The following is a 24,359-nucleotide window of genomic DNA, read 5'->3' on the forward strand; positions in this document are numbered from 1 at the left end:
TCATCCTGAATCTTAAAGATTATTTAAAAATACAACTTATCGATATTTTATTAAATAAATAAATAGCAATCAAGCAACTCAGTGAAGACTGAAGAAGTTAAATATCTTGCATCAGTGACCTTCCAGGACAGGGAATCTCTGACCCATGGCCGGCCACATAACACAAAGGCGCTGCTGGCACTGAAAACCACTGGGGCACAAGAAAATCTGCAGCTGATAGAAATTTGAAACAAAAGTAGTAAGTGTCGAATGTACTTTGTTGCGCTTTCCAGTTGAAAGAGAAACAGGAGACATTTGGATGAAGATGCTTTCACCGTAAAAGGCAGAGCAATTACAGAATACAAGTGTGGACAAGGCATAGCGTCATTGCGGTACGCGGGGCCTGGGGCGGGTCAATCAGCCGCTTACAAACTCCGTGCGGCCTATGTTGCGCTTCTGTGGAACTTTTAATTATTGCTGGGAAAAAGAAGTAACACAATAAATTAAATTCTGTTCGCATGGTCCCGCATAAAATCAATAGCACGTCAACAGATTTTACGTACGGCCTTGGCCTTGGGGCGTTGCTGCCAACGGGCAGTTTCGTAATGACTCAACTGACGCCCTCGTGCGCATCGGGCCGCGCGTTTGGTGCGGGGACGTTACGTCACGTCTGCCCAGTTTCCAGTAAGGCTGAGCTTCTGGAGCCCTGGAGGGCGGCTCGTTATGCGGATGAGGAGGGCAACGGGATCGGTCCGTGGAAGTGGTTCAGCAGAGTGGATTGTTGTTTTTAAACCTACTTAAATCAGGTGAGCGCATTAGCTGGACGTTATGTTCCGGTCACTGGTATTTTCTCCCTCTGTACGCTTGGTTCAATGTTGGCCCCGGCATTTTCGCAATACAGTGTGACACCCGATGCCAATCTGGTGTGCTAAACTACTTGCATTCTGAAACAAGGAATTCCCATTGGTTTGCTGAGACTGTTGGATTATGTTTTAGTTTTCAAAGCCCAGTCGTAACAAGTGTCCTCATTCTCGAGGACGTCAGTACTGATAATGAAGTTAAAAATAACATTGTGTTTTCCTGACGGCTGTCAGATCCTCGATATTCCAATTCATTTTTGAACTAATAGCTAATTTTGAGGAGAATTAATTGTTTAAATATACCCAAGATGATAGTTGTGGGGCTGACTACCTGTGACGTCCATTCCTGTTGCTCCCTCTGTGCCAAATCGTTTGCTTTATTTATTTATTTATTAACTTATTGAAGTACGGTGTGAAAGGCCCTTCCGGCCCGCCAAACCACGCCGCCCAGCGATACCCCAGTCCAGCCCTAGCATAATCACGGGATAACTTACAATGACCAGTTAACCTACCAACCGGTACGTCTTTGGACTGTGAGAAGAAACCGGAGCACCTGAAGAAAACCCACGATGTCTGCTTCCTTGTGACTAACTTGTTTGAACTTGTGGCTCTCAGGTGTAAGCATTGCTATTTTGCGACAACGAGGCAGGTGACTGAAGGGATAGCTTCTTCCTCTGATTACACAGGGTCTATGTATTTTCAAAACCATCTTGCATGCTCCTTCTCCCATTTGGAGCATTCACAGCCTGTAGTCTCCCAAGAGTGAGTGACTTCACTCCTTTTATTCAAGGAGACTAAGCTTAATCTTGATGTTTTTTGAAACATTTCTTTCGCATTGTGTATGTTTTGGGAATCTGCTGTCTTGCATGCAAGGATTGTCATCTGATCAATGTAGCTGAGTGTCTAAAGATTCAATACTGGGGCAGTTTGCTTACAAGAGGAGTTTGACATTAGTTCATTTGATTGTGAAGTGCATTTGGCTGATACTATAATCCGCTGGTTATATTTCCCCAGTAACTCTATCTGTACAGAAGTATAAAAGAGAGTAGACCTCACAGTTACCTACTAAGCTAGGAGTTTAGTGCCATGTGTAAAGGCTTGAATGGCAGGTGTTCTTTTCCACAATTAACCAAGTCTGTGCTTGCTTTTGATAAACTCCCATCATTGTCTGCCTTTGGCAAGAGATGTCCATACCTTCCAGAGTTTTGCCATGACCCTTTGTAGTCAGAGGGCAATGTGCAGTATGGGTAGATTAATAGAGAATCTTTGACTTGTAGATTATAAGTGTTAAGCCCATCCTCTCTTTTAATTCAGAAATTGCGATTTTGGCTTGAATGTTGATCCCTGAACACATGCAGGTTTTACTTGTATTTGTACACTGCAGATGAACTTTTTCAGATTTGAGTAACCTGAATTCTGGAGTGTAGTTGTTGTATTTTGAACATTTTCTCATTAGTCATGAAGATAAACTTCACTGCTGTGGTAACTTTGGAAGTGAAGTACACCTGTGCAGCAAGCATAAGATTGAAATGTCAGTGTGCTGCCAAACTTGTTCTTTGGAGAGGGTAGAGAAGGTATATACTAAAATGATTGAGGATGAGGGGTTTTGAATATGTGGGGAGAGACAGGAGAAGTTGATACTCTTATCAACTAGAGATACTTAAAATCATGAAGCGCATAGACGGGTAAATAAAATTTACATTTGATGGTAACAGTGGTGGGTCGGGAACTTAAGGGGTGAAGAATAAAGATGATTGGTAGAAGAATCAAAACCGGCAAGAGGAACTATTCCTTTTACATAGTCAAAAGTTTGGGTCTGGTTACCAGGGCCAGTAATGAAGATGAATTCTATTATAGTATTAAAAAGGGAGGTTGATAAGTATATAGCAAGAATTTGTAGAGTGATGCAGAGAGGATAAGATGGCAGGTGTAGCTGTATTGATCTTGAATAGTCCCACAGAGTCAGGTTTGAATGATCTCCTCCCATACTAAACCATTCTTTGATAGAATCTTGTACCACAACAGAAGATTAATCAGTGTATTGTTCTGGCATCAACTCTTTGAACAAGCAATACAATTAGTAATTTCTCAATATTCTTGTAACTTCCCTTTTCAAGAATGTTCTGTTTTCTTTTACATTCAATTTTACCTTTTGGAGGAGAAGCAAATTGGAGGAATAATACCCTTATTCAAAATATTCCGTTTTATCATCTTGAGCATGGTTTTTAAAAAAAGTCGATGAGTTATCTTTTACAGGTTGTTTGATTTCCATATCTAGTCTATGCTCACTCATCATCTAATTTGGTCATTGGACAAGATGTAATTTTGTTTAAAAAGTACAACATTGTAAATAACTGAAATAATCATATTTGTTGTCAGAATTGCCATGCATCATTTCTAATTCTTTATTTACCTTGTTGAATGCGATCAGTCAGGCTAGATTCTCAATTCGCAGTCCATACCATCCATACTTAACTAGGAGAAGTAAGGTATGCTGTTCCAGCTAACTCCACACATTGGAAAAATCAATTAAAGTGTAATTAAGACCTTTTAGCAATGAATAGGCTTTGGGTACTGTACTGCTGAAGTAGTGTTCCCAGGATGCAAAAGAAATTGTGAGCAGAAGCCAAAGCCGGGGATAGATCTTACCCTTCTGATAAAGTAAAACTTTTTTTAATGTTCTAATATCTGGAATGTTGATCCTCATTCTATGCAAAATTATTAAAAATATTAAAATTTAAGCTTTTGTACACTAAAATAATTACAGGCATAAAAATTGTAAAAACGAAAAATACATGGCCTTTCACCACAATAACCTGGTGAAATGAATGGTGTATCCGGTCATATGTGATGGGACTGTATTCTTCACTGTGCTAAACTGTGACAGGCCAAGCATTACGTCTGGGATAACACACAAAATGCTAGAGGATTAAAGAGTTGACATTTCAGGCCGAGACCCTTCAAGTCCTGATGAAGGATCTCGGTCTGAAACATCAACTTTCTTCCTCTGAATAGATGCAGCCTGACCTGCTGAGTTCCTCCAGTATTTTGTGTGTTACTTTGGATTTCCAGCATCTGCAGAATCTCCTGTTTATTGATAAGTCTGGGATTTTGATATGTGGAAATAGTTTTGATATGTGGCCAGTAATACCTTTCTGCATGGTAGGAAACAGGCAGCTCCAGTAGGTTAAGAGACGCTCTTTTAGTGTCAAGAGTTTTAGATGATATAAGCTTTAATTCATGTATGAAGTACTGTATTTCAGAGAAGTAAGATGTTGAATGAATTTGAGTTCAGATTCCATAACAGTTTGAAACTTTGCATTTGTTGGTGCAAATAAGCATGGGATGTTCACCTATTGTTAAAGTTCACTGAGTAGTTTTCCAGAAAGGTGATTGATAATGGACAATTGGACCATCCATTGAGTGCTGTTATTACATGTCAAAGGGTCCATGCAAAAAAAACTCCTGTGACATCACTTAAACAATCCTTTGTTATTTAAAATTAAATATGTTAAAAACTGTCCTAGAAATTTTGAAACAAGAATAGAATGGTATGCCATTTGGCCCTTGTAACCTGTTCCCCCGTTCAGTATAATCATGGACTGGTTCTCAATCTCAATATTATGTTCCCACTTTCTCCTTGTATTTCTTGAAGCCTTTTATGCCTAGAAATCTATCTCCTTATGAAATGCGTTCAATATTTGCCCCACCACCCCAGTAAATCTTTTTGAAGGGGAAAATTCCCTGTTTTCACTATACATTAGACCAGGGGTGGGCAAACTTTTTGACTTGTGGGCCACAAAGGGTTCTAAAATTTGACAGGGGGGCCGGACCAGGAGCAGATGGATGGAGTGTTTTGGTAATACACCTCATAAGAGAAAATAAAATATCATGGGATATGTAGAGAACATGTGCTTTAATTTCAATTGAAAATGAACAAATGCATTACAACAAAATATCTGTCTTTGAAGTCCCATGGTATTTAGCTATTTATTGAAATGACTTTTAAAACACCGAAAATTAAATGAATAAAATACAGCTTTTTTTAATAGTAACAGTTATTATTTTAAAGCACTGAAAATTCTGTTATCCTTCAAGATATTATCATCATCATTCTCCTCCTGACTGTCTTTATTTCAAAAACGGTAGGAGATGCAGGTCTACTTGTCCTGCTCCTTCTTATTCAATTGTCCCCTGTGCCAAAACTCAACAACGACCAGCACGAAGACAGAACAATGACAGCGCGCCAGTATGCGGAGCGCGTTATTTGATCTGGAGCGCATTTTTTATTTTGAGAACGTACGTGCACCTGCGCACTACTCATGTCCATCACTTAACAGAAATGACATGCAACATGTAAGGCTTATTGAAAAAAATATTTTCAAATGCATTTTTTACATAACACAACAAAGAAACTTTTTTAATTTCAGTGGGAACAGTGTTGTTGGTCTCCCTTTTTAGCCAGCGCATCATAGTCTGGATTTAGTTTTGTTGTGGCGATTCTCAGGATGGATCTGAGGTGTTGGTCAGTTAACTTGGATCTGTGGCTGGCTTTGTTGATGTTCATGATGCTGAATGCCTGTTCACACAAATAGGTCGAGCTGAACAAAGAGTAAAGCGCAAATGTGGAGTAATACGCTGCACCTCAACAAAGGTCAATGTATATAGAGTGTGTCATCTATTGGGAAAACGCCAGAATTGCGGGAAAAAAACGTTAACGAGGTTTATTAATATAATTTCATCAAGTTCTGCGGGCCGGATTAAAAAGCTTAACGGGCCGCATATGGCCCGCGGGCTGTAGTTTCCCCATGCCTGTATTAGACAGTGAATGCATTCAACATGTTAGTTGTGTTAATGAGACCTCCATGTTGCAGTGAGGGGAGGGGGTGAGTGGATTGGTCAACAGTTGCATCATTGCAGAAATGAATTGTTGGAGTCTCTCTTTTAGAGGTCCATTCATTATAGATGTATATTTTTTTGGCCAAGTTTTCAGTTTAAGTTCAAGAGTCAGGACCTTTATGTGTCAGTGTTGTTCGGTTCACAATCATGAGTAAATGACAGGTAGATAGCTTGCATAAGAATGTAGCAGACAGTTTACTGTAAACTAGCATCACAGTGAGGAAGGCACATTAACACATTTGCAGAGCATATTAAAGATTGTTAACAAATGTCAGCTTTGCTATTAAAAATCAAAAAAAAAAATCTGTCAGTGCCAGCAATCTGAAATAAAAGTGCTGAAAACATTCAGTTCAGGAAGTATCTGCTTAAATGGAAGGAGTCTACTCCTACACATCTTCAATGGCTACTTGATATTATGTCTTATTTAAATTTAGAAAAGATTCGCTGCTCTGTCTTAAATTCAAAACAATCTTTTTATGATATCTGGGGACCTTTCCTAAATTGCTTTTCCAATTTATAAAATTAAACAGTCAACAGACTTTTATGTATATTTTTATCTTATCTTAAGCTAATATGGTTTTTTTTCTAATTATCCATTATCATCCATCTGCTTTTTTCTTTAGTAGTTGGTAGGGGGTTGACTTTTTTATATATAAAAAATTTATTTTGTGATGTATGATCTATCTTTAAATTTTTGATTACAGAGTGGTATACCTTTATGTGTTATGCTATAACATTTTGATCAATTTTATTACAATATATGAATGTACACTAGTTATGTTGAGATGTATCTATGTGTTGCACTCTGTAAATCTTGTTTTTTTTCCTGAATAAAAATATTGTAAAAAGAAAGTATCTGTGTAAATAACACGAAACACCGTAGGAGCAATGTGGAAATAAACAGCCAACATTTCAGTTTTTTTCAAAATTCATGACAGAATTGGTGAATTTCAAATTTGCTATTGTTGCCCACTTCACAAAGAAAATTGTTCTTCCTATAGGCATAGTCTTCGTGCCTACACATCAACCTTCACTGGTTCTGCATCATTAAGGACAGAACTTTAATCCTTGGATCCCTTCTTTGCCCCATTTTAATACCTTCTCCCATACTACTAAATTTATACTGTATTCTCTTTTGTGCATGTTCTTTAAATGTCACATGTAAACATCAACTTTCTTGCTTAACTTGAGATGGTTGCAGTAGTATTAATAAGTAATTAATAATTCCCAAATGGAAAACCTGCATACACTGGTTTCCTAATGCATGCACTCTTAATATTTGTGAAATCTTTTCATGACATTTGTTGGCACCTGTGGCAATTAGCATTTATTTGGGTGATGTGGAAAAATGCATAAAGTTGAAGGCGAGTCATAGATTATTTCCTTTTCACTTGTCTTTTTGGTATTTCATTCCTGATCAATAATCTTGTACTCTTTTGTTTTTAAAAACATTGAGGAGAAATTGAGTCAGCTGGGACCATACTCCATGGAATTCAGAAGAATGAGATAAGATCTTATAGAAACATAAGACTATGAAAGGGATAGATAAGATGGAGGCAGGAATGGTAGGTGAGACTAGGACTACGGGACATAGCCTCAAGATTTGGGGGAGATGAGGAGAAACTGCTTTTCCCAGAGAGTGGTGAATCTGTAGAATTCTGTGCCCAAGGAAGCAGTGGATTCTACCTCAGTAAGTATATTTAAGACAAGGTTGGATAGATTTTTGCAAAGTAGGGGAATTAAGGGTTATGGGGAAAAGGCAGGTAGGTGGAGATGAGTCCGTAACCAGATCAGCCATGATCTTATTGAATGGTGTAGCAGGCTCGATGGGCCAGGTGGCCTTCTCCTGCTCTTATTTCTTAAGTTCTTGTGTTCTAATTGTGGTTAGAGCTAAACACCAAACTCATATGTTTAAAGCATGTAGAACTCTAGGCTTAATAAGAGAACAGTTATTTTAATGAATTAGTAGGCTGGATCTTGGCTGGTGCCAGAAATTATAGTTCAGTCTTCTCACATGCATCACTTTACTGGAGCTGATCTTAATGATCCTTCTTTTCCTCAAATTGAGCATTGAAGTGTGGATGGTTCTCAGGGCTTGTGTGGCATTGCTTTGTGGCACTATATCCAGAACATAGCCAAGTTTGCATTATTACACATCATTTGAGAGAAAACCAAAGTGAACAAGACAATGATGGTTGTTATTAGATTAGATTAGATTAGGTTATGAGGACACTCTGTCCTTGTTTATTGTCATTTAGTAATGCATGCATTAAGAAATGATACAATGTACCTCCAGTATGATATCACAGAAACACAAGACAGACCAAGACTAACTGACAAAAACCACATAATTATAACATAGGTACAACAGTGCAAAGCAATACCGTAATTTGATAAAGAGCAGACCATTGGCTGGGTAAAAAAAAAGTCTCTAAGTCCCCGATAGCCCATCATCTCACGCAGATGGTAGAAGGAAGACAAACCCTTCCTGCCATGAGCCTCCAGCGCCGCAAACTTGCTGATGCAGCACCCTGGAAGCATCCAACCACAGCCAACTTTGAGTCCGTCCGAAAACTTCGAGCCTCCGACCAGCCCTCGGAGCACCGAGCTCCATCTCTGCCAAGCGCTTCGACCCTGGCCCCAGCCGCCAAACAACAGATCAAAGCCAAGTATTCGGGGCCTTCCTCTCTGGAGATTTTTCAATCGCACGGAGGCAGTGGCAGCGAAATAGGCATTTCAGAAGTTTCACCAGCCGTTGCTTTTCACATCCATCTCCATCAAATCAGGATTGTACACGGCATCCTACTTGACAGATAACAGATATTCATCCTGGAGTGGCCACTGTGCGCTACATCGCGCCACCATCTTCTCTACTCATCTTCTATTAGTAAGGTGGATCCAGTAATACTAGAAAAATCCTTGGCACTATCCCACATAGCATTGATTTTTAGATTACTCTTGCTGTTCTTTCCACATAATGGCCAAACTTCCAAAAAGATATCCAATTGATCTTTGGGAACAGAGCAAATCCCTTGCATTCCTGCTGCTGTTTGCTGCTATTCCAGGAACCTGGCATGAGCCCCTACCCACACTGGTACCATCAGACCATAAGCATAGGAGCAGAATTAGGTCCGTTTGGCTCAGAGTCTGCTCTGCCATCCAATCGTAGCTGATATATTATCCCTTTCAATCCCATTCTCCTGCCTTCTCCCCATAACCTTTGCCTTCACTAATTGAGAACCTATCAATGTTCGCTTTACCTATACCCAATGACTTCACCTCTACAACCTTCTGTGGCAATGAGTTCCAGAGATTTAGCACCCTGTGGCTAAAGAAATTCACCCTCATATCTGTTCTAAAGGGACTCCTATTCAGAGGCTGTGCCCTCTGGTCCTAGACTCCCACCCTTCTTCTTTCCCCCCCCCTCCCCCCATAAGAAACATCCTCTCCATACCTACTTTATCTAGGCATTTCAGTATTTGATAGGTTTCGGTGAGATACCCCACTCATTCTTCTAAACTCTAGTGAATGCAGGCCCAGAATCATCACACTCCTCATATGTTAATCCTTTCATTCCTGCGATCATGCTCATAACACCAGCACTTCCTTTCTTAGATAAGGGCAATGCTCCAAGTACAGTCATTTCATGCCTTATAAAGCCTCAGCATTACATCCTTTTATATTCTAGTCCTTTTGAAATAACTGCTAACATTGCATTTGCCTTCCTTACTACCGACTCGACCTACAAGTTAACATTAAGGGAATTCTGCATGAGGACTCGCAAACCCCTTTGCACCTCTGATTTCTGAATTTTCCCCCATTTAAAAAATAGTCTATGCATTTATTCCTTCTACCAAAGTACATAACCATACATTTCCCTGCACTATATATTCCATCTGCACTTTGCCATGCTCCTAATTTGTCTACTCTTTGCAGACTCTCTGCTATCTCAACACTTCCTGTCCCTACACCTCTCTTTTGTATCATCCGTAAACTTGACTGCTAAGCCATCAATTCTGTCATCCAAATCATTGACATGTAGCTTGAACAGAAGCGTTCCCAACACAACCCTGCAAACCACCACTAGTCATCGGCAGCTGAACAGAAAAGGCTCCTTTATTCACACTTTGCCTCCTGCCATCCAGCCAAACCAACAGCATGAAGAGAAAGACTTTGATACCACTGTTCAGATTTTAATGTATTCAGTACTCCCCAGCAATGGCCCATACTCACCATACCATGCATAAAACAACCCCCAAAACCCACATTTCAGCAGGCAGTTTCTATGTGCTGAGGCATGAGCTACTGTTCCTCCATCTCTGGAGTAGGACTAGTAGTGTGCAGGGATTTCAATCAGGTTCCCAGCACAGTAATGTAGGGATGGCAGGGCAGAGCAGATTTGTTATAACTCAGAATGACCAATCGGGTAGCAGGATACACCCTTACAGAATTCACAGATTGCTAGCCAAAATTAAGATATGAAATTGATTTGGGGAGGGAAAAAGTTTCAATTTATCTTTTTTTTGTTTCTGGATCCACTCAGAGACAACATTGCTGTGCAGTTAAACATATTACACTAATTGTAGTCATTGTTCATATTTGACGAAAGCATTTTATCTAAAAATATGATGAGCATAAGTATGAGGTCATAGCTTTATAATAACTACGGTAATATATTGAATCTGGAAATAGCATGTTCTCCAATCTGTGAGTGAAGCTGGTATGTCAGCCTGAAAAATGTGCAAGAGCACCTGGCACCAGAAAGCTAAATTCAAAAACAAATGAAAGTCTGAAAATATGTGTAAGGTTTTTTTTTCTGGACACAGTGTTTTTGCTTAAATGTATATTTTGGGTTAAATGTCTCTAAGCAAACAAATTATTTTGAAGTCTGAAATGTTTAATTTTTGCCTTTTTAATAAAGTTGACGCAATTTTTCTATTTTCGAAGTTAATCAGTACAGAGAGGTTTTTGTCATGAGCAGATACATATGTTAATCAGAAATGGAGGGAGAAAATACTGTAGATTAAAGACAGAATTTAGAAAGAGGAATAGAGTATATACTCAGACCAAGAAGAATTAAATTTGTTTTTATTGCAGTATTTAACCAAATATAGACCATAATTTTCTTGAAAATTTTCAGTTGGGTCATTGGGGTGGGGAACATTTTGAAGTAAGGTTTAGTAAACTTATTTTTCAACTAGCCATTAATCATTAATAGTAATATAAATAAGTTATGGAGTTGAGTTGATTTGAAAACATGGGAGATCTTATATGCATTTATTTTTGAAAAATACCAAGATGACTTCCAGATTTTCTTTTTCTTCCTGTGTGCTACTTAAGTACAAAGTGTTGCCAAATGTTGAATTCAAGTGAACACTATGTACAGAAATGTCAAAAACTAGGCAGTCGCTCCTATAAATGCATTTCTGGCTGTAAACAGAACAAACCTTAATGCAGACAATATGCTTTAATTACAAAGAATTGGACTGTGATAGACCTAATTCCATAGGTCCTTGACAGAAAGCATATATGTATTCATTCATAGACCTTGAAGTGGGCTAGTTCCTTCATCTGATGATCAGATGTTAGACAAAACACAGGACTTCTGACGAATTGATGACAGTTCTGTGGGTTCCAGGGAGCATTACTCATGTTATACTGCTGGGAATCAATAGGAAAAGATTGAATTTCCTTGGACAATCTGAAACACATTGAGATTGCTAATAGTGTTATCTTTACAGCAGCCTTGGGCAGTTTGACTGTGCTGAAGTTTGGAATGTGTACGTATGATTATGTCAAGAAAAACTGTTTTTCACCACTAGACCCTGATGCCAGTTGGGTCAATTCCAGCAATGAGCAAGCTAGGCAGACTGTCCAGCTAGGAAGAAGGGAAAATAACAATCCTGTTGTCTTGTTTTCTAAAGGTAATTCAATCTAACTAGCTTCCCATTTCTGTAACATGGTATGTGTCAGCCAATCCTGGACTAATATACTTATTACCTCTTGGTAATTCCATTCTCATCTTTTGTGCTGTTATAAATGACCATATGCTATTTTGTAAGAAGTTTCACAGATTCATTCATTAAATTCTTCATGGCTTGCACAATGCTTCCTGATTGAATTTCAATTAAACATTTTCCACCCTTGTTTTTAAATCTTATATCTTTTGCCACCATCATCTTGATCATTAGTGCCTGCAAAACTAAAATTGCATATCTCTAGTTATACTGTAAAATTCTCAAATTATAAGATGGCTGTAGAATATAAACAAACCAAAAATGATTGACTACATTCCCGATAACTTGCTGAGAACAGGATCAAAGTCTATATGCTCCTGTGTATTCAGAATATTAAAATATAGACAGGTTTATGCTGGCTCCAAGTAGACAAGTACTCTTCAGTTCCTTTTCCTGAGTCTTGCCAATTGTTCCTCACTGCCTATTCAATTCACCTGTTGCTGGCACCATCCATATCCATAACTTTGTAGACTGTAAATTCCAAACAATAAGTTTAAAAAAAAGAGTCCTTCCTTCCAAATGCTATACATTACTCAGAATTCTGGTCTGTGCTCTAATCTTGGGACCATCTATTGCCGGGATTATTCACCACATTCAATGCTATCAGTCTTTACCATCTTACTAATCAGAGGTGAAATCTCATTCATTCATTCATTCATTCATAGAACAATTCTAGAAATCTTCTGGCCCTCTTCAGAATCTTTATTGCTAAAGTATGGCACAACCTGAATTGGATGCAGTGTCTCAGCTACGTCCTAAAAAATATCGCGCAATTTTGTAGATGCTGGAAATCTTGATCAATGCACACGTGCTGGAGGAGCTCAGCAGATCACGCAGCATCTTTGACGGAAATAAATGGTTGACATTTTAGGCTGAGACCTTTCATTAGGAAGTTGTCAGGAAGTACTGGTGATAAAGTATGTAAAAGGGTTAACACTTTGTTAAAGAATAGCAGCATCTTTTTCTGAAATGAACCCACTGATGATCAACAGATATGCTAAGCCAAGCTGAGCCATATTACTTTTTGAAGATAGCTCGCTAGGGTTTCTGGATGCTTATCTCCTTGTGCACTCATGCATAGAGATAGGACCACTCCAGCCTGTTTGTGTATGTTCTGTCCATAATGCCTATTTTGTAATTTGTCTTTCGGGACTGTCATGTAATGGATAACTTCGGCTTCAGCCTGTCTTGTGTGGGGAGTATCTGAACAAATATATCTGCTTTGTAAGGGGAATTGTTAGTTGATCGGGCAGGAACAGTCACAGACAGACTGTTCTTGTTTGAGCAACTAACTGAGTAAGCCCCGGGTGCTTTGAATAAAGAGTTTATACCTGTACGGTCTCTGAGTGACTTTAATCGGATTTGACAGCCACACAGGAGCCTCCGGACATTCACCACCAGGTTTAGGAACAGTTATTACCCCTCAACCATCAGGATTTTGAACTAGAGTAGATAACTTCATTCAGTTTCACTTACCCCAACACTTGACTGTTACCACAACCTATGAACTCACCTTCAACTAGTAATTTCTAAGGCAGGGACATGTTCGGCACAATTTTGTGGGCCGAAGGGCCTGTATTGTGCTGTAGGTTTTCTATGTTGCTCATTTATTTATTATTATTATTGTTTTCTTTTTGTACATGCACAGTTTATTGTCTTTTGCATATTGGTTGTTTGTCTGTCTTGCATGCGGTTTTTCATTCTTTTGTGTTCCTTTGTATTTACCATCACAGCCCACAAGAAAATAAATCTCAGGGTAGTGACATATACTGTCTATAGATTGTCATACCTTGCTCTCAGGTGTAGGTAAACGTGCCCAATGAGGATCAACAAACAGTTGGGAGGAGAAAAAAATAGATGGCAAGTCACTCCAATATGTTAGTGTAAGGAGTTTTATTTACCGCCAACTGGAAAAAAAAATGCAAAAGCTGTCCAAAAGTTGTGAAGAAAATATTTACAAGTAGACAAATGGGGAAAAAAATGTATGTACAAAAAATTTACAAATATACAGAGGCCAATGTAAATAAACAACTATTCACCAGCCATCAATTCCAAACTCCTCACCTTGCTAGCAAAGCCAGGGTTTAAGCCAGGCCTGGAAGGACCAGAAAATTCTACTGTTGGTTTCCTGGGCTGGGGTGGGGATTAATCAATCATGTGACCAGACATAATAATTATTTCATATGGAGAACTGGAACATTTTAAACAGGGATTTTAACACTCTTACAGTCTTATTCCACAACAAATGCATTAGTTAAATCTACAGATCAGTATCCACATGCTCAAATAAATATAAAAGAATGATGCCTCCCCACCAGTGGTAGTGCTTACTTCCACTAACCCAGGTATTATTTTGGATGCTCCAAACTCTCTCTCGGGTCTTTTGGGTCCGTGACATCAACCAGGAAATGTGCTGTGTTTAGACAAGTAATGTGCGTGGCAGGAGCTGTCCTGCTCTCTGCAAACCAATGTAACAGTGTGAGTGAAAATAAATGAAATTGTTTGAAATGCCTGAGTTTATAATCTTTATTTTTGAGTTGTACACCAGTAAAACATGTTAACTGAAGGAACAACACACACAAAATGCTGGTGGAACACAGCAGGCCAGGCAGCATCTATAAGGAGAAGCACCGTCGAAGTTTCAGGCCGAGACCCTGACGAAGGTCCTGACGAAGGGTCTCAGCCCGAAACGTCGACAGTGCTTCTCCTTATAGATGCTGCCTGGCCTGCTGTGTTCCACCAGCATTTTGTGTGTGTTGTTTGAATTTCCAGCAGCTGCAGATTTCCTCATGTTTGCTTGTTAACTGAAGGGATTGTTTTGATTAGCCAAGCTAGCGATTGATTTACTGTTAAGAGTGTGTAAATGGTGAACTCCCAAGAACTGCAGAACGGGAAGGCAAAGTGTGTGAACTACTAGGGGAAACTAGACCAGGGACAGAACAAGGAGGAGTGACTAACCAGGCAAAGGGGCAAGGTTAGCAGGAGAATTAGTGTTGGCAACCTGTTCTGTCATATACTTTGATAATTTACTTAGAACTTTGTTTTCCTCCATAGATGCTGCCTGACTTGTTTCTCCAGCATTTTGTATGTTGTCCTAACCAACATTCTGCACTGTTCTACATAAATCTGTTTTTATACTCATGTCTTTTTTAGGCTCTGCCTCTGTTATGATTCATAGGTTGACATATGTTGTACTAACCATTCTCTCAACATGCTTTTCTACTTGAACGCATTTGTGCCATCTACTTGTGGAGACACTTTCTAAAATTTTTGCCATTTATTTGATACTGTCCCTCTATTTTTCCAGATTTTTTTCCCACTTCATTGCTAGTAGAATCATTAAGAGATCATTAAGCATTTGTATCTGAATGAAATCTGTTACATTAGCAAGAGCAAATAACCTTTAGCATTTTTTTTGGTGGATTCCATTACTGTGTAAGAATATGGTAACTGATCAGATCATTAGTGGATCGGCAGCCATTCATTTTACAACAGTGCTGTTGTTTCTTTGCTGTATTTTTATTCCCAGCTAAAAAAAGTGAACCTTTGTCCTAATAGGTAGTGTTTGGTTAATTAATAATAGTGGGGGGAGGGGGAAAAGGAGGTGACAGATGTCTAAATAGTGTGAGATTGCTCAGCACTGAGATGTGAAGATATCCTGGTGTCCTAGTGCCTCGTTCTTAACTTTAGTATGCAGGTATGGCAAGTAATTAGTATAAACCCATGGAATGTTACTATTCATTGCTGAGGGAACCTTATTTCTATGGTTCCCCAACAATATGGATTTCTTGTATATTGCAAATAACTAGTCCTTGGTTAAAAGCTTGGTGTTTAACTCTAGCTCTTCGTAGACTTCTGCCCAAGTTAGCAATTTTTTTTTTGAGCAAAGGAAGTATGAACATTTGAAGACAAGATTTCACGTTAACTGAATTGGACTTTGTCTGATGGATTTGTGGTGGAGAGTATAGTGGCTAGTTGAATCACAGCCTGGCATGGAAACACTGATGGAAAAGCCCACCATAAGTAGTGGATATGGCCTAATCCATCATGGGGAAGGTCCTGCTCACCATTGAGCACATCTACATGAAGCATTGTTGCAGGAAAGTAGCATTCATCAAGGACCCCCCCCCCCCCCACCACCCTGCCATCCTCCCTTCTTGCTACTTCAGGAAGAAGGTACAGGAGTCTCAGGACTCTCACCACTAAGTTCAGGTAAAATTACTACCCATCAAGCTCTTGAACCAGAGGGGATATAAAGAGGATCAGCTTTACTTGCCCTACTATTGAAATGCTCCCACAACCTATGGTCTCACTTTCAAGGACCCTTCATCTCATGTTCTTGATGCTTATTACTTATTTATTATTATAATTATTATTTCTTTCTTTCTTGTATTTGCACAGTTTGTTATCTTGTGCACACTGGTTGAATGCCTAAGTTGATGCAGTCTTCAATTGATTCTATTATGGATTTATTGAATATGCCCCCAAGAAAATTAATCTGTGTTGTATGTGACATAGGTATTTTGTTAACAAATTTAATCTGAACTTTGGATTGAATTTATCTATTGATATGATTTTAAAAATATCTATAAGGAGATCATTATTTCTGCATAACCATTGATAAATATGTAAAGCAGTGCTCAAATGAGAGGGCGGTCTTAGCATGGCAATTCCGGTTGCAAAATTGTGTGGTTTTGATCAGTTTTGCTCAAGCAGAACTCCCAACTGCACTCTTGAGCCATTGAGTTTACTCTGCGCTTTGTAGGTTGAGTGAAGAAAGGTAAACTACTGGTAAGTGTAGGTGTCTCATAGATTTTGTTTGAAATTAAACAGTTGTGACTAGCCTGTATATAAAAGAGACGAGTTACTAATTTTTTGTTACTTTTTAATCGCTGGAGCATTTTGTGTTTCTTATAAGTGAGTGACAATGTGCTAAAAGGCAACTAATTAAGATTTACAGCAGGGGGCATATTCTCCTGTACGTCAGCACCATGGTGCAAAATGTGTGACATTATTTTGAAAAGTAATGTGGAAATCCCATTATTTATTGCAAATTCAAAGTTGAAGGTGATAGTTTTGTCTTGAAAATATTTATTTATTCACTTTTGGGACATGAAGGCACTGAGGTTAACATCTATAATTGGTCCAGAGAAAGTGGAACTGAGCTGCCACCTGAATCACCTTTTGGTGAATAGGGGCTATATTTATCAGGTAATTAGTAAGTATTCCACCACAGTCCTGACTTGGCTTACCACAATGCCTATCCTGTGTCTTGTAACTACAGAATCGGGTGCTGATCCAGTTGAGCTGCTAAACTTGCCAGATGTTGATGATACTATTTGTAGGTGGTAGATCTGTCTTGTTAGAGATTGTCATTGTCTGACACCTTTCTTGCATAAATGTTATCTTCCACACTTCTCAGTCAATGCATGATTGTTGTCTAGGCTTGTTGAGTGAAGGTGCTTCATTTATTCATGGATTTCAACATGTGTGCAGTCTTCAGCAAAAGCACCGCTTCTAACCTTGTGATGCAGGGAAGGATATTGCTAAAGCAACAGAACTTGGTTACTGTTGAAGACCCTGCACTGTGGGACTCCAATAAAGTTTGGGAGTGGGATGATTGATCTCTTAAAGAACTGGAACATTTGTTGGCACATGGTATGACTCAGGCCATTGGAGTATTTTCCTCATTTTACCAGTGATCTCTGACACCGCAACGTCAGTTGATTTCACTATCACTTTACCTGGAATTTAGTTCTTTGGTCCAAGTCTGAAGATAAGTGGAGCAGTTAGAGTTACAGGGGAGCAAGTTGGCCAAGTAGTTAGAAAATTAAACAAAATAATATCTACAAGCAAACAAATAATTTTAATAAATATGGTTACTTTAATTATTCAATTTGCATTCTAACTGGAGAAATGCCTAACTGGAGAAGTTGAGGATATTGTTAAAAGGATTAGAATGTTGCTAAAATGAGCAGAAAATATTTAAAATTTTGTAATAAATGACCAAGAAATTAATAATGATTAAAAGAAATAGAATCTGCTTTAATAGAAACATTGTTTGTAAAAGCTTTATTAAGTAATTAGCAGTGATGACCTCTGATTTAAGGCAACAAAAGGGGTATTCAAAATATAGTTATTTGAAATTTGAATTAAATTTTGTGTTTGACAATTTCAGATAACCAATCTTATTTTAGACCTTTCCAGTTGTGGTTAGAAATATGAAATGAGTAGGGTGCTCAGTGACGTGGATGACTTCTGTAGAGCTGTGCAAGTCTGGTTTTGTTAGATTGACTGCATTGGCTCTGTTTTTGTCGTTATGAATACTCTGACCAGTTAAATAGGTTTTTTTTTGTCTAGCATTTCATAGTTTTGTCTTATCAACAAACATATCCCCTATGCTAAATGTGCATTTGGTTCAATTCCTACAATCTTGTATCAAGATATATAGTCGTTTTTAGCTCTGCTCCTGTGGAACTCTTGTTTATCGTTTTGTTCCAAACCTAACCTACTCTAGATTTTCAAAACAAGTTTTTAATTTTCTGAACAACACACAAAATGCTGAGATGATAATGGAGCCAAGCATTAAAGATGAGTAGTAACAATCCAGAATTAGTGTTGCCTAGAATACTCTGGAAACCATTGGCAGACAACATGGTTATTCCCTCAAGATCTGAGAGTAGATTTCCCAACTTGTATGTTATGAAATCTCTGCAATATCCTGCTCAGTTGTTGGACTCCACATAAAGCACAGCAACAAAGTAAAATCAGGCAAACTTTCAGTAAGACTGGGAATTTCTTGTTGGATTGCCAAACTTGTCAACACTTATGAGTGAAAATCTGGACTCTTTGGGCCTGAAAAAGACAAAGCTGAATATTTAATGGCTGAGCTCCAGGCGCTAAGATGTTGTGCATTTACACAAGTTGCTTAGAGTCAAACATGAAATGCTGGATGAAGTCAGCAGTTAGGCAACGTCTATGGTAATGAATAAACAGGTGACATTTCAGGATGAGGCCCTTCAGGACATTAGAGCTTCAGGAAGCTGCAAGCCAGACGGTGATGTTAGAATGTTCTCCACGATATTTACAAGTGCCTGTGGTGACATACCAAATCTCATCAGGAACTTGAAATTGCTTACTTTTTCCACTTCTGGGGGAAATGATGTGTGTTCCCTCGTTTTGTCCTTTCTGAAGTCCGCAATTAATTCTTTGGTCTTACTGATGTTGAGTATAAGGTTGTTGCTGTGACACCACTCAACTAGCAGATGCATCTTGCTCCTATGCACTGCCTTGGAACCATCTGAAATTCTGCCAACAATAAGTTGTGTCAGCAGCAGTTTTATAGTTGGCATTTTAGCTGTGGCTAGGCACACAGTACTGGGTGTAGAGAGAGTAGAGCAGGGGAATAAGCACACGTCCTTGAGGTTTGCCAGTGTTAATTATCAGCGAGGCGGAGATGTTATTTCCGATCCGTACAAACTATGTACAGAATCAGTTGCAGATGGAGGTACAAAGTCCAGGTTTTGGAGCTTTTTGATCAGACCTGTGGGAATGATGGTGTTAAATGCTGAGCTGTAGTCATTAAACAGCAGCCTGACGTAAGTGATGGATACTTTATTGATTTCAAAGGAAATTACAGTGTCACAGTAACATTATACATGTACGGATATACAAATATTAGAGAAACATAGAAAACCAGCAGCACAATACAGGCCTTTTGGCCCACAATGCTGTGCCGAACATGTACTTATTTTGGAAAAATAATATATAAAATAATAAAAGAAGAAAGAACTTTTTTTAAAGTTACCTCATTCTTACAGAATGGGGCTTCTCTTGCTCGGCTAAAGGTTGAATCATTGTAGAGCCTAATGGCCGAGGGTAAGAATGACCTTGTATAAAGCTCTTTGGAGCAGCGTAGTTGCCTTAATCTATTACTATAAATGGTCCTCTGTTCAGTCAATGTGGCATGCAGAGGATGAAAGACGATGTCCAGAATTGCTAGAATTTTCCGTAGGGTCCTTTGTTCTACCACAGCCTCCAGTGTGTCTAGTTTGACTCCTATGAAAAAGCTAGCCCCTCTAATCAGTTTATTGAGCCTGTTGGCATCACTGTGCTGATGCCATTGTCCTGCACAGCACTGCTTAGAAGATTGTGCTGGCGACAATGGACTGGTGACACGTGAAAGAGAGGCCTGCATACTCAAAAGGACCTCAGGAAGTAGAGGAATTAGTATCATCCAGGTGAATAAAGGCCATGTGAAGAGCCTTTGAGATCGCCTCTATTGTAGACCTATTATGGCAATAAGCAAATTGCTGTGGGTCCAGGTCCTTGCCGATGCAAGAGTTGATTCTAACTATGACCAACCTCAGAGCATTTTATAAGTGTGGTTGTGAGTGCTACTGGATGATGGTCATTAAGGCAGCTCACCCTACTCTTCTTGGACACTGGTATAATTGTTGCTCTTTATAGCAGGTAGGAACTTCTTTTGCAATGAGAGATTGAAAATGTCTTTGAACACACCAGCCAATTAGTTGGCACAGGTTTTCTGCAGCTTTCCAGGTACAATATCAGGGTCTGCTGTCTTGTGAGGGTTCACCCTCTTGAAAGATCTGGAAGTGAAGCACCACAGCCATTCACGATGTTGCCTTTTGCTTTTTAGCTTGCAAACCCTGCCAGAGTTGATAATATGTCTGATTCCACCTCTAATCTTGATTTGAATCCCTCTGTAGGCCATACCCAGTCATCTAGTATAATATGAAGGTAACATGAAATTAAACTAAGTTATACAAGTTAAATAATTACTTTCAAAAACAGTCCAGACTAAAATCTACCAACCAGACAACAGAAACATTCAACTAAGACACTTAAGATTAGTTGCACCAGCTCAACTCATGTGAAATATGAATTCAAATAAGTAACCATGCAATGTATACTTAAGGATTGATTATCTTGAAAAACTTTTTGCATTCAGGAGCTTATAAATTCAACTGTAAGGTTTTGCATAATCCTTATAATAACAGGAAGTATGCTGACTGGTGTATGTATCTGGGCATTTTGGTTAAGAATACTCAGTAACAAATGCAAGTGAATGACTAAGTGGTTGCTGTGTAGTTGAAGGAAGATGTTGGCTAGAATACAGATAAAGGTTAGCTGAAACATACCAATTATGCTGTGGATTTTTTTAATAGTGTTTCAGTAATAAGTTTCAAAACTTTTTATTTGGCACAATGATCAATCGACTAAGTAAATTACAATTGTCTAAACTATTTTATGCTGAATTTAATTACCCCAAAAGCTATATATACCCAAATGATTCAGATGCCATTCTTAACAGTCTGTATTGATTCCATTTTTGATAGAGTACTTAGTTTTTGCCTAAATTTAGTAGTTTGATAATTTGTGAAAACTGTACAGTACATGTAAGTCTACAATTTTAAAAGATCAGATGGGATAATGCAAGCCCATAATTAGCTTAAATTGAGCAGCAGGTCTTCAAGGTTGGCATTATATCAGTACTGACGTTGTCTGACCTGCTCTTGTACTGTACTTTTCTGTTTTATGTATCAGATATAACTGAACTGGGAACTTGGGTAAGCATTAACTGACAACTGAGTATCTGCAAGCTTTTCTGAAATTAGTTTTTGAGGGTTTCTATCATGACAGTGTGTGGTTGATATGAACTTGTTCTTAATAAGGAGATTAGTGAATAGGTTGCGGAGGTTATCCACAAGTGAGATGCAATTTGTGTTTTCCTCATGAATCAGAATTCAACCGTTATAACGTACATTAAAGACCAGAATAAAGTAGGGAGTTTTATATCCAAATTTGTATTGAATTAAAATTTGTTTTATTAGCAGTAGTGCAGAGTAGTCCCTCCCAGGCCTTTGAATCATGCTGCCCTAGCAATCCCCACCAAACTCCCAACTGAGCTCTAATCTAATCACAGGACAATTTACAGTGAACTCACCTGGTGTGTCTTTGGACTATGGGAGGAAACTTGAGTAGTCAAGGGGAACCCATGCATTCCATAGCGAGGACATACAGATTCCTTCCAGAACAGTACTGAAATTGAACTCCAAACTCCAGATGACATCATGCTAATTACTACTCTGCCATGACACCTCAAAATTTACAGGTTGTCTAATTTATTTGGATGGGAAGGGAAATCACAAACATAGATTGGATCAGCAAAATTGTGACATAGTATTTAATCTAGAAAGTATGGTCGTCATCAGTTGAGTTTTCCTCTGTGTGTTTCAAACCTATTCAGTTGTTGGACTCCATGTAATGTGCTGCAGCATGGTACTATCAGGCAAAGTTTGAATAAGATTAGTTCTTTCTTGTAGGATTGCTAAACTTGCCAGCACTTAATAGTGAAAATCTGTGCCTTTGGTATTGGAAAAAGTTGAAGCAGGATATTTAATGGGTGAACTCTAGACATTGTGTGTATTTACACAATTGACTCATTCATAGTACAAGTACAAAAGCAATGAATGTTGATTTTTAAACAAGCCGTTTAGTTGTAAAATGCTGCACGCAGAGCCTCTCTGAAATACTAAAGGCAGTTTAGGAAACTGATTTCACTCCTCTCCCACCCACCCCCCCACCCCCACGCCCTCTACCTTCCTCCTCACCTGGCTTCACCTATTGCCTGTCAACCACTTCCCACCTTATTCTGGCTTCTTCCCACTTTCCTTTGCAGTTCTGATGAAGGGTCTCTGCCTGAAACATTGAGTGTTTCGTTGTTTAGGGAACTGAAAGCAATGTGCTCAGGATATCTAAAATATAAATAAAAGTTAATCAGGGTCATACAAGCAGATGTGAAGAAAGAAATAGTAGTTACATTACCCAATAGATTACAAAAGAATCAACAGGTATATTTTTCCTGCAGCTTCCATGCTTGCACATTGTAGGTCTGAATTATTGGACACTGAGGTCAATCCTGAAAGTGCAATCGAGTCCACTGATAGTTGTAAATGATCTTAATCTGAGAAGTGTGATGCATTTTATACCTGGCCCTTCTATTTGTGTCACCCATGGCCGGTGTTGATTTGAGTAGGATTGCTGACCTTCGAGGGAAAAGTCACTTTATTTCTGTTCCTTTATTGAGATTTGTTTCATGTTTTTAATGTATTTAAACTTGCTAATTATTTATTCTTCAACTGTTTCAAAGTGTCTGATCATTAAAGGGTCTTTTGATAGTGACAAAAGCCTTGACCGTTGGGAAGTGGATAATCGTGATCTGTCACCCTGGTACTGCTTGCACATTTAATTCCCATTATGCTTTGCCATCAGCTCTAAATTTGTATTATTGATGGAAGTAACCCCATATATAATCCTAGATAATTTAGATATGAGATTACAGGACATTTGAATATGCCACCTAGAGTTCACTCTGCATTCTCCTAAAACGTGCTTGAATGTGCTTCTCTTCAGGCACACTAGAAGAGAAATTCCTTAAGAGCTTTGAAAAAAGCCTGTATTATATTTTCCTTCACTACCAGCCCCTGGCAGTGCACCCAGTGCTCTTTAAAACAAATTAGTCCTTCAGCATCTCCTTTGATCTCCCCTCTTCCCACCCCCCCCCCCCCCCGCCTTTAATGTCCTAATATTGGACATTTTGACCCAAAGGGAAAAGATGCTGGCTGTTTATCTATGCCTCTATGCTTAGAATGTGGGGTGAGAATATAGACCATATGCAGGCAGATTGGGTTAGTTTTGAATGGCATTAGAGTTAGCAGATGGCATTATTGTTGGCACAGATGTCGATTGAAGGCTCTGTTCCCACGTTATTCAGTATTCTGTTTTCAATAAAACTAAATGTTGTGGAATGATAGAGGCAGGAAAAAAAAATCTAGGGAAAGAATTGAGCAGCAAGCGGCTTTGGAAGCTGAAGACGTGGTCGTCAGCAGTACTGATTAGATTCAGAATTGACTAAGAGGACTGAAGTTCTAAATCTTTGCTAATGCTTCAATTTTCTTTTAATTTTTAGTGACGACCTGAATCATGTTTCTCCAGAGCATTTGGTGGCTTGTGGTAACATGTCTCTCCGAACAAATCAGTGAATGTTTAAAACTTGGTAAGTGTAAGAGAAACATCTACTATTGTCATGTAAATAGTTGTCTTATCTTTAATGATTATCAAGCACCAAGTTGTGGGCAGTTTAAAAATAGTGAGTTGCAGAATTTCTGATACTGAATTGTGTTGGAAATCTAGATTCCATTGCTTTTTGTTTTTAACATTGAAGTAATAGACGATGTGTATTGGCAAATTTTGATTAATAATTAATGTTTCCCCTCTCATCAGAAGCATACTTTAGCGAAGTAAAGTGCATCCACATATGTCAGAAGTGAGCCAGTTGAGCTATGATTAACATTATTGTTATAAACTTGCTTAAGGAACCATGAATTTTAGTCTCACATAGGACCTTTGACTAACATCAATTCAATAGGTTTCAACAATGTTGGTTGACCATGGTAGTGTCTATATAAAATGCAAGTCTATTGGAGCACTCTTTAGAAAAAGACTGCTACAGCTAATCTGTCCATTCTATTGTTAATTTATTATCATCACCACATAGTCAACTGTAGTTGGAAGATGCAAG

General features: G+C 38.6%; 1 protein-coding gene across 2 annotated transcripts in view; it reads left to right on the plus strand.

Moving 5' to 3' along the window:
* Window positions 1-450: 450 nt before the first annotated feature.
* The window catches only part of il6st (interleukin 6 cytokine family signal transduce), a 94,310-nt gene continuing 70,401 nt past the window's right edge, over window positions 451-24,359 (plus strand). The window contains exons 1-2 of one of the 2 annotated variants that reach the window (XM_059989387.1): window positions 451-785; window positions 23,748-23,834. In XM_059989387.1, the coding sequence (XP_059845370.1) occupies window positions 23,762-23,834 (73 nt within the window). In that variant the 5' untranslated portion in view covers window positions 451-785; window positions 23,748-23,761. Of the gene's footprint in view, window positions 786-15,404; window positions 15,453-23,747; window positions 23,835-24,359 lie in introns of those variants that run through there. The other variant, XM_059989388.1, reaches the window with a different exon arrangement.

Source organism: Hypanus sabinus, chromosome 14, assembly GCF_030144855.1.
Source record: "Hypanus sabinus isolate sHypSab1 chromosome 14, sHypSab1.hap1, whole genome shotgun sequence".
Classification (NCBI taxonomy): domain Eukaryota; kingdom Metazoa; phylum Chordata; class Chondrichthyes; order Myliobatiformes; family Dasyatidae; genus Hypanus; species Hypanus sabinus.